The 11,040-nt window shown below is 58.7% G+C and overlaps 1 protein-coding gene across 4 annotated transcripts; it reads right to left on the bottom strand.

Annotated features, from left to right (window-relative positions):
* Positions 1-371: 371 nt before the first annotated feature.
* Positions 372-6,653, bottom strand: MIB2 (mindbomb E3 ubiquitin protein ligase 2). Of its 4 annotated transcripts, none has more exons than XM_006885834.1 (18): positions 6,390-6,653; positions 6,130-6,301; positions 5,103-5,209; positions 4,808-5,002; positions 4,508-4,650; positions 4,279-4,374; positions 3,511-3,615; positions 3,273-3,435; positions 3,068-3,201; positions 2,813-2,961; positions 2,564-2,720; positions 2,306-2,466; positions 2,097-2,223; positions 1,775-2,008; positions 1,225-1,403; positions 938-1,128; positions 783-848; positions 372-657 (listed from the first exon to the last, which is right to left on the bottom strand). In XM_006885834.1, the coding sequence occupies exons 1-18, from the start codon at positions 6,634-6,636 to the stop codon at positions 419-421; spliced, it is 2,865 nt and encodes a 954-aa protein (XP_006885896.1). In that variant the 5' UTR covers positions 6,637-6,653; the 3' UTR covers positions 372-418. The 4 variants fall into 4 exon arrangements, with proteins under 4 accessions (XP_006885896.1, XP_006885899.1, XP_006885897.1 ...); XM_006885837.1 differs by having other exon boundaries at positions 4,279-4,386; positions 6,390-6,639; XM_006885835.1 differs by lacking the exon at positions 4,808-5,002 and having other exon boundaries at positions 4,279-4,386.
* Positions 6,654-11,040: the final 4,387 nt, after the last annotated feature.

Below are 11,040 nucleotides of genomic sequence, written 5' to 3' on the forward strand. Positions count from 1 at the left end.
CCCCCCCCCGAGTCCTTGAGAAGTCAGGACCCACAGGCCCCCTCGGGGACGCGGCCAGCCCCCAGGAAAGGAGAGGAAGCGCCTAGGAGGGGCGGCCCGAGCGGGCCCACCCAGAACGCAGAGGACAGCAGTTTCAGGATCCTAGCAGTGGATGGAGTGGGTGGGGGTGGGAAGGACCAGTCTATACCGGGCCCGGAGAAGCGGTGCTGGTCTAGAAGCCATGGCTGGCAGGACACATGGGGCTGGCGGCGAGGGGAGGACGTCTGGAGGGAGCCCAGCTGGATGGGGTGTCGGAACAGCCTCGGTGGTGGCGGCGGTGGTGTGGGGCCGGACGCGCAAAGGCAAACACAGGCAGCCGAGTGCGTGGATACTTTTATAAAACACAGGGCTGGGGGTCGGGGCGCCGGGAGCGGCCGGCTCACACGAAGATCTGGATGCGGTCGCGTACAGGTTGGCGACAGATGGGGCAGGCGCTGAGCGCGGCACCGCAGGGCGCGCATGCGCCGTGGCCACACTGGAACACGAGGCGGATGTGGCTGTCGATGCAGATGGGACAGGTGATACGTTCTTCCATCTGCCTGTAGCGGCTCTGCAACTCCTCCACCAGCTGTCGCGGGGGGCCAGGGACAGGGGGGGCGCTCGCCACCTCTGTGCCGTCTGCAGGGATGGGAGTGAGGGGGTGAAGTGAGCCACGCCCGCAGAGAAAGCAAGCAAAGGTAAGACCCGCCCCCTTGCGTTTGGAGGGCCAGGTGAGCAAGATTGCCTAGGGCCACCCCACCCACCTGGACGCAGCTTCTTGCTGATGACCACCTGGCACCTGATGCACTTCTTCATCCGGCGGGCGCACTCTGCGGAGTGGGGGAGGGCGCGTTGGGCGGGGCCTCATCTAAGCCTGACCCTAACCCCCTCAATGCGCCCGCAGGTGCCCCGTACCCACCCTCGCACACGGTGCGGTGCTGACAGGGCGAGAACAGTACCAGCAGCGAGAGCTCGGAGCACACCAGGCACTCAGCAGCCTCAGGCCCCGCTGCTGCCACATGCAGGTTGGTCACCGTGTTGGGGGTGCTGAGCGCGTGGCGCGCAGCCGCAGTGCCCGCACCGCCATAGCCCTCAGCTGCCTGCCGCTCCCTGCATTGGAAAAGGAGGCGTTTTAAAGGGTTCAGGTCACCACGGATCTCCACCACCTGCGGATCCGCACCACCTGCAACACAGGCGCAGGCTCACCGGAAGCGCTGGGCACAGCCCTGTAGGGCCTTGAGCACATGCCCCTCAGTGGCCAGGTCTAACGGGCTCCGGCCGCGGTGGTTGGCATAGCTCACGTCGGCACCTTCCAAAGCCAGGAAGCAAGCGATTGCCACGCCCACGGTCAGCTCCACGCTGCCTGGGAGGCCAGAGGACTGCAACTGGGCAGCAAGATGAACCTGATGAGGACTGGGTGATGCAGCTGACCCTGGATAGTCCCTCTCCCAGGGTCTGCAGCCTGAGGGTGGGGTCTTTTCCTTGGGCCTCTTTCTTGTCTGAGAACCCATGAAGGACTGCATTCTGAGGCCCTGCATCCACCCACTCAGCCCCCACTGGGGCCCACCCTTGTCCCTTTCCAGGTAGATCAGGTGTTCTGGCCACAGATATAGAGGGAGGGTCACAGGTCCCATTACTCAGGCTGCCCTACTGCCACGTGAGCCTGGCTCTCCCAGCTTTGGCTGAAGGTAGTCACCCAGGCCCTGCCAAGAGCCTGTGTCCACCTCTCCAGAGAGCCCAGGCCACACTTCCTCACCCTGGACAGCAGCTGCAAGGGTCCTGGGTCCCCCCCGGCCCCATCAGCCACCAGCGGCAGCGACTGGTGCCGCTGTAGCGCCACGTGCAGGGCAGTGTCCCCATCCTCATCCTCAGCGTTGACACTGCAGCCAGCATCCACCAGCAGCAACACCAGCCCCACGTGGGCCTGCTGCACAGCCAGATGCAGTGCGGACTGGAGCTTCCGGTTGCGCAGGTTCACGTCACAGCGGCCCTGGGGCAGGGGGCACAGGCTCAGTGCCCAGGATGGAGCTGGGGGGCCTCTCCCCAACCCGGGGCAGGCCGGGGCCCTATGCTAGCACCTCTCGAACGAGGATCTGGGCCACATCGCGGTGGTTGTTGAGGGCAGCCAGGTGCAGCGCTGTGAAGCCATCTTCCTTCTTGGCATCCACCAGCTGCCGAGCCCGAGCCAGAATCTTCCGAACAGCTCTGCAGGGGGCAGGGAGGTCTGGCCGGGCCCAATGACTGCCGCCATGGCTGGACCATCCACCCACCTACTCATTCTACTCACAGAACGTGGCCCTTGAGTGAGGCGTGGTGCAGCAGCGTGAAACCCTGGCTGTTGGTGGCAGTCACATCAATGCCCGGCACCTCAGTAAGGATCTCGACAATGCCGCTGGCGCCAATGCCCGCTGAGATGGCACAGTGCAGCGGTGTGTCGGCGTGGGCATCCTGCCAGGGGGTGGGCCAGGGTCACTGGGCCAGGAAGCCACCCAGCCACCACCGTGACCCTTGGGTAGGACCAGAAGACCCAGGCGTGGGCACTTACAGGCAAGTTGACGTTGCAGCCACGCTGGCACAGGACCCGCACCACCTCCAGGAAGCCCCTCTGCACTGCCACGTGCAGCGCAGCACTCTGAGAGCTGTTGAGGGCATCAGGGTTGCAGCCTGCGCTCAGCAGCACTCTGGCAGCCTCTGGCTGGTTTCTGGAGGAAGGAAGCAAGTGGGGTGACAGGTTGATAAATGGGATCCCTCCCATATGACCCCCACCACCACACACACTGCAGGCAGGTCTCACCCCAAAGCTGCGTAGTGCAATGCCGTGTTGCCCTCATCATCAGGCACATCTGCACCTGCTCGGGTCTGCAGCAACAGCCGAACCAGATCCACCTGGCCCAGGTAGGTGGCTACCTGCAGGGCGGTCCTGCCCTGGTTCTTGGTGTCAACCTGCAGGAAAACCGGCACAGGACCCCAGGCTCCTCACTGCCCTGTCTGGAACAGGTTGTGAGGTACAACAGACCGTGAGGTACAGGGGTGGGCAGCAGGGCCATACCTGCTCTGGGTGCCGCCGCAGCACATCTAGTGCCCGGGCTGCATTGCCCAGGGCCACCTCCACCACAAGTCTCCCTGGGTGCTCTGGGTCACTCTTCTGTGCCCGCAGTTTGTCCAGGGCAACGCTCAGCGAGCCTAGGAGTAGGGGGGAGGTTAGGCGGCAGGCCAGTTCCAGCCCCCCACTGGCCAGCCAGGTCTGCCCCTACTTTTATTCTCCCGGGCACGCTCAGCCACATCCAGGTTGGCATCCTCCTCAGGCCGATAGGCCACCAGGCAGGAGGGGCTGAAGGTCCACAGATGGCCGCCAACTGCCACATGTAGGTTTCCATCGCCAAATACCTTCACAACCTTCCCGACTCGGCCCAGGGCCTATGGTGGTAGAGGGCAGGGTCACAAATGAGTGTCCAGGGCAGGGCACCAAGGTCACGGGAAGTAGACACTCACAGGGGCCATGTCGTCTGTCCACTCGCCATGCCCAGCCTGCAGCCGCTTCACTGCGTCAAGATCATCGATGACTCGGACCACGTCGCCCACCCAGAAGGAGTTGTGCTGAGTGACAAAACAGTGTGTGAGATGTTCAGGTGAGCAAGGGCAGCACCAGCAACCCATCCACCCAGAGCTCAGGATGTGGGGATAGCAGCCAGCTCAGCATGATCCTGGCCAAGGAGCTGGTCCCCGAGGACCAGAATGGTCTGGGGGTGGCGCCAAGAGCCACTGTCCACGCCTGCTGCTCCTGTGTCATCTTTCCTGCCAACAGCCCCAATACACAGCTATCCCAAGACAGCCCTGCCACATCCCTGAGTCCCAGGTACGGAGCCAGCCCACCTCCCATGTCCCTACCTCTATTTTGTCCTGTCCTGGGCCCCCTACTTGCAGGGCTCCCCTCCTCCTGCCACCTGGCATCCTAAACAGTTCTCACGCATCCTCTCACTCTACTGTCTCCACCCCTCATAAATGTTCACCTCCCAGTCCCCATGATGGGTCTCCCCATGGCTCCTCTGCCATTCTCATTAGCTCTCCATGCCACTCAGAAGATCCTGCTGTCCCTTCCCTGTTCAAACACGCGGACTGCTTCCAGCTGAGACCTCAGGATTAGGTAAGTCCCAGTCAGTCACTCAGCACCCCTGGGACACTTGACACTGATTCCCGTAACCTGCAGCTACTTCTCTGCCCTCAGAGTCCTGACACGGGACTGAGGGGCATGGTGCACACCTTGATGAGCGCCCCAGGGTGGAAGGTCCAGCGGGTCTCGTTGCTGAATTGCACCCGCACGTCTCCACGGTCGGTGATGCGGTGCACGGTGCCCGTCTGTCCGATAAACTGTGGTGCGTCACGGAGGCTGTGGCTGGGCTGATAGGACTCTTGGGGGAGGGGTGGGGGCTAGGGTTCCAGAGAACGTGGGAGGGGAGGGGCACACTGGGGCAGATGGGGTCCAGCTCACCTCAGCCATTCTGGGGTTCCACCCGCCATGACCTTCCTGCATCTCCCTCAGTACATCTGTGTCCAGCAGGCACTTGACCTTGTCTCCATGCTGGAAGGGCTGGCCGTCTGCACTTACCCTCCTCTGCAGCTCTGCTGGTTTGCCTGTGAGTGGCAACAAGTAGGCTTCAGGCAGTGAGCTCCTCCCCACTGGGACATCACATGCCAGTCACTGTCCTTACTCAAGTCCCAGAGGCTGAGCTGAGGGCAAGAGGGAAGCAGTGCAGGGCATGTGTAGTGTTGGATGGGGCCAGCCTCATACCGAGCCGTGGGAGGTGTTCTTTATAGTAGAAGCCACCAGGTGCCTCTCCCACACACTTGAGATCCACTTTGCCCTTGTGGCCCACGCGGTATACGTTGGTGGTACCATCAGCCCACGTCACACTGGCCACACTCCGGCCTGTTTCCACATCCCAGCCACGGATGTCCACCACACGACCTGGCTTCCCTTCTCCTCCTAGGGAGATGTGGGCCCTGCTGGCAGGCTAAGACTGCACCACGAGGTTGAGTCATAGCCCACCACAGCCCCACCACAGCCCATCTCGCCACCTACTCACCGTCTTGGGCACCCCACTCCCAGTCGGGGCCCCGCACCACCTTTGCCCCTTGGAAGATGCCCCTCAATGGGATCCTTGGGAGACTCTGTCGGGGACTCAGCGTGATGCTGTAAGAGAAGGGATCCTGAGGCACGCAAGGGTCAGGATGAGATGGAGCAGGCCATCCACAATGCCCAGTACCTATTTGCACCCTTGGTTGGGCCTGGATCCCATGCCCAGCTCTTGTCCTGCACCAGCCTGGCAGGCAGTGCCCTCCACATCTTGAGAGGAGGATGCATGGACTTCTAAACAACCTGAGCCCAGGGTCCTGGACCAGGCCTGCTGACTGTGTTCCCCAAAGACTTTCCGATGCCAGGCTAGGAGGGCACCTGGGCTTACCCTCACTGCACTGCCCGTGTTTATGGTGATCTCATCTCCTTTCCTTCTGGGCTAGATGTCCCTCTGGGCCATCTCCAAAGGGTCATCCTCAGTGCATGGCCTGCCCAGAAAAGGGCTCAGCTTGTGGGACATGAGCATGTATAAACAGCAAAGCTTTCTCCAGAGGGTGCTGCCAAAACCAAAGCCAACCAGCACCTCTCTGAGTCCTGCCACAGAGCTGGCTCCCAGCTCAGTGGTCCTGCTTCAGGCTCACTGCCAGCATGTGCCTGCATAGGATGTGGCCACCTCTTCTGCAGCTGTTGCCTACATGTCCTCATAGGCCTCCCCGTGCATGCTGATGAATAGGGACTCACTGGCTTTACAGGTGGCAGCACCCATTTCCACAAGCCTGTTCCACAGACACGGCTGCTTCCCATGGAAAGTGGGTCTGCTCAATGCCCAGGCACTCTGAGTGACCATGTCCACCCTATCAGGAGACGGCTCTGTCTCTAGGCCCAGGGAAGGGGAGAAGCAGTTCCAGGCCTGAGAGCTCATAGATATCAAGGCCTGGTGGGGTTTCAGCAGCAGCTTCAAGCAGACTTGCCTTAGTGCCTATGGCTCCACCTGAGTAGGACCAGTGCTGCTAGGCCAGATGGGCAGCAGTACTCACGGGCGAGAGTGGGCCGTCTCGTAGCGCTCGAAGGCGTGGGTGAGGTCATGCTTGTTGTGCATGTAGCACTGTGTGCACAGGTCATAGTCGAAGCACACGCGGCATTTCCAGCGCATGCCCCGGAGCCCATGCTTCTTGCAGCAGTCACAGATGATGTTGGGGTGGCGCACGCCTAGGGCAGAGCCAGGGCAGGTCAAGAGAGACAGTCCACCCCCTGGCCCTCCCTCTTTCCAGTGCCCTGCCCCTGTGCTTGGACTCACCAATCTGTGCATTGTCGTAGAGCAACAAGTCATGAGCACCCTGGTAGCCGGCGCGGTAGTTGGTGCGGGTGCCATGATCCCACTGCACGACGACTGTGCGGTCAGGGGTCGAGGGGCTGCCATGCCTGCCGAGCTCCACCACGGTGCCCACTCCACCCTCACCGCCATCCTGATGGCCCCACTTCCAGTCCACGCCGCGCACCACACGCATGCCCACCTGCACGCCAGCCTGGGGGTCTGGGTCCATGGTGGGTGGGGGCTGCTGAGGACCTAGAGACAGGGGACCCACTCTCTCAGATCAGGCCAAGGAAGCCTGCCAAGCCAACCTGGACACAGATCTGATGCTGCAGTGCCTGGAAGGGCTGGTTCTGACAAGGGCACAGCCAGCCATCTGGCACATACTCAGTTTGCAACTGCTACTGGGTGTTTCATGTGTATGTCCCCAGGCCAGAGGCTCCACAGCCATCCCTGACCCTGACTCTGGAGAATAGGAATGAGAACATCACACTGGTGTCTGTACATGGCACCCTAGCAGGTCAAGAGGGAGGGACGAGAGCTGCCTAAGACTAGTGGAAGCAAGGAGAACTAGACAAAGATCATCTTTCCAGGGACCTGCATGAGCAAGTGACCGGTGGCAGGCAGAGCCTGGTGAGCATGACAGGAAGTATGGGGAGGAGGGATGTGGGCCTGCATTTTGGAAAGGCCACTGCACCACGGCTGCTGGGTGGGGACCACCAGGACTGTCCCAGGGAAACCTGGCCTATGGCCAGAGAGGTGTGTCAATGATGCCTGCTGACCATGGCTGTGCTAGTAGACCTGGCTGGGTGCCTAGGACAACGGGATCATCAGGACACATTGTTTAAAATTAAAAGATGTGGATTACAGGTATGAATGTGAAAGGAAAGACACTAGAATGCACTGAAGAACAGCTGTCCTTCAAGGCCTTAATGCTGCTGCCATACCATCACACTGGAGCCGACTCAGAGCTGGCCCTTCAGTGGGTTTTCAGAGGCAGTAAATCACACTGGAGAGAATGCTCATCTTTCTTGGAGCAGCTGTTAAGATTTGACCTGCCCTCCTTTGGGTTGGCAGCACAACTCCTTTCCACTAAGCCACTACTCCAGCGCCTTAAGAGACTAAAAAGGCAGCACCACATGAGCACAGTCCCCCTCAGCTCACCTCAAAGGCCTATTCCCACTATGTAAACAACGCCACAAACCTTTGTACAAAAGCAGTCAACCTTCCAATAAACGGGAGAAATGTTTAACAGCCTCTCTGATGACACCATACACCTGGCTTCTCTGGCTGACAGGCCACTCACTGGTCCCCATGTCCATCCAGTGGCCATGCCAGTGCAGACAGAGGTCCTTCTGGGCCTTCTCAAGAAAACGGACCCAACAGCACTGTTCTCCTGTGTCCCCATGGGAAGCATGGTTAGCCCACCATGGAGTGTGATGTCCCCAAAGCTACACACAGCAACTGAGTCAATCACAAGTGAACCACTAGAGGAAAGGGGCCAAACACGAGTGCTCACCATGTGATTCTGTTTGTTTTGTTGTGGTGTTCTTCTTTTTCCTTGCTATGTATCGTCAAATCAGATCCAGCTGGCACAGAAGGAGATTACCCCTCCTTCTCCAGAGAAGCATCTGGTAGATTTGAAACACATGCCTTGGGGATTGCAGTGTCAGCTTCTTGCCACTAGGCCACCAGAGCTTCCTTCACTATGTAATTCTGCATTTGTCAAGTCCACACACCAGGGAACTAGAAGTCAGCGCAGGCAAGCCCTTGGGGGAGCAACCTGATCCAGGTACCAATTATACACATGTTATTTTGCAAATATGCATCGGCTGTGTGCATTGGATACCTATCCTTTCAGTACTACTTTAAAAACTTTGAAAAGATACAAATGGATATGAGGAATCCTTGTAAGACTGTGCTTTTTGGAGGCTCAGCCTGCCCACCTTCTGACATTGAGAGTTCCTCTCTCTGTTCTCAGGGTACACCTTAGTGCCAGGCTGTGTCTTATCCCTGATCCTGTTCTTTGCTTGCTGGATGGGGCTTCAGCCTTGCTCACAGGCCTAGCATCCTGGCCTTTTGCAAATTCCCCTCTTTTCTTTGTGTGCCCTGTGTTGGTCCACATCTCATTCTGCCCAGGGCCTCCAGGGTTTTGACAGATATCTGCATCTTAAAGGACAGTCTCTAACCAACCAATTGATGTTAGCTTCTTGGAGGAGGCTCCACAGTGCCCTGACAGGCCCAGAGGTGCCTCCCTGTGCCACACAGCCTCCCACATGACCCAGCCCACTCTTAGTGATGGCCACATGAGATCTCAGGAGCTTATTCCTCTTTCCAGGATGCACAGACCTACTCCAATGAAAATGCCTGTGATCACTTCAATGGGTGAGGATCAGGTGGTCAGACACCGTGGCTGGCCCTGCCCCCCTGGAGGATGGTATTGGGTTGCTGAGTGCTGGGAAGTGGGAGCCTCAGAGATCACACATGTCCACAAGACTGGCCTCTGTTCAAGTGGCACCTGGCTGCCTGCTGGCACCTCTAGTGCAGCCCCTCCTAAGGACGCTGCAGGGTGGAGTACAGATGCAGGACACAGGAGGGGCCTCCCCTGCAGGTGGACACAGCAAGTGTTGTGACAAAAAGGGGGTCAGTACCCTGAAGGGTATAATGAGCACGGCTGGGTGGGATACATTCCTCCTTACCTCCCTAACCTTTCCCAAACAATCCTATTCAGCTGGACTTCTCTAAAGCAGGGCCTGAGACAGGCAATCACAGACCACACACACAGGCACACAGACAGAGAAGACTAGAAGCATCCCTCAGAGAGGAGAACTCCTTGATCCCTTCAGCCCTACACCACTATCCTAAGGCTGCCGGCTGGCCACCAGCTGCTGTTCCCACCCTGTTGGCTTCCTACTGCCCTGGACTCTGTCCAAGTTCAAAGGAACAAGCAGGAGATGGGAGTAGGGCAGAAGGGACACCCAGTAGGATAAAACCAGGGCCAGCCCCCCACCCATGGCTATTGTGAACAGGCAGCAGGCTGGGGTCACTTGCCAGCACCTCTGGCCAGCACCTGCTTATGTCATGGATGGTATTTTTAGCAGCCACCCTGGAGCAGAGACAGATAATCCACCAACCCTGGCTGATAAACTGCTACCGCCACCCCTCCCTCCCCCAGAGCTGAGGGGCAAGATACAGCAGGGCAAACACTGAAATGAGAGTCTCTTCCTACACTCAACAATGCTACCTTCCACCAGCAGCCTTGAGACTGGGGAGCCAGCACTGTGTCTCCATTCGACGTCCTCCCCATGTCGCAATGTGCCAGCACTGTTCTCAGAATGGCACAGTGCAGAGGAGTTCACACCTGCGAGTGTGCAGCACAGCCAGTCTGGGTAGAGAATGTAGGCTTGGTACCCAGGGTACCCTGGGATTCACTGGAGCCCAGGTTCATCTTCTAGTGGAACCTCTTATGTGGATTATAGGGATTCAGTCTCACCAGGCCCAGCGCTGAACCTTAATGGGCCTGTCTGGTGGCCCAAGGAGGACAGTGATGGTGCCATGTTCAGGGAAGCCTTCTGGTCACCTCTTCTTCAGTCCTCACATCCTTGGAAGCAGGGCCCACAGCAGTACCCCCCTTGCTGCTCTGTCCTGCGTGTCCAATGCGGGGATCCCACATAGAGTTCCTGGACCTCCATGCGTCTGTGTCAGGTACCTTCCATCTATCTTATTCCATCCTGCATCTCAAGCAACCTCAGGCCAGCCTGGGCTCTCACCATTGTCCCCAGGGCCTAACACATCACTGATCACATCCTCCTATATAACCAATGCCCCCCAAACCAGAGCTCATAGTCTGGTCACTATTCCAGGGTCCAGTGTGTCACTGATGGACATTTCTCATGACATCTGCCTCCCTTACCCTCCCCTTCATCAAGCTGGGCCAAGACGCAGAGACAGAACACAACAAGGACAAGCAGAGAAAGGCATCTGTTCCCCAACTCCATCCAAGAGGCCTCTCATCACAGGACAGACAGGACACTGTCCTCTTTGGTGGCAGGAGTCACAACCATCCTGGATGCAGCAAAGGCTCACCCTGCTCCCATCCACAGGTGAGTTAGGGACTGTGGGCCATATCAGGTCAGGGCTCAATGACAAAAAGGACTCAATCTGTGGGCTGCCCTGGCCATCACTGTCCTCTCTGGGCCACCAGACAGGCCTGCTAGGTTTAGCACTGGGCTTGGGTGAAACTGAATCCTGAAGGGGCCAGGTGGAAGGTTCCACTAGAAGGTGAATCTGGGCTCCAGTGTGTCCCAGAGTATCCTAGGTACTAAGACTACAGGTGTACCCAGGCCGGCTATGCTTTGCACTTAGGCAGGAACCTGCCCAGAGCACCCAAGATGAGAAGGACCAGGCAGAGGCGGGATACTAGTGGACCCTTAGGCACACAGGGGTCACCCTTCATCTCCCAACATCCCCTTTCCAATCATTCCTGCCCTCACCCTCAAGGCACAATGGATCCACTCCCAATTGGCTCCTTCCCTCCTTCCACTGAGCCTCTCCAAGCTGCTCTGTCTGCTCTGCACTGGGCTAGAGGTGGCAGTGACCAATGCAGACCTCCCAGGCTGGCTGTGCCCTGCCGCCC

Source organism: Elephantulus edwardii, unplaced genomic scaffold (assembly GCF_000299155.1).
Source record: "Elephantulus edwardii isolate Elephantulus edwardi_28Jun2011 unplaced genomic scaffold, EleEdw1.0 scaffold00045, whole genome shotgun sequence".
NCBI lineage: Eukaryota > Metazoa > Chordata > Mammalia > Macroscelidea > Macroscelididae > Elephantulus > Elephantulus edwardii.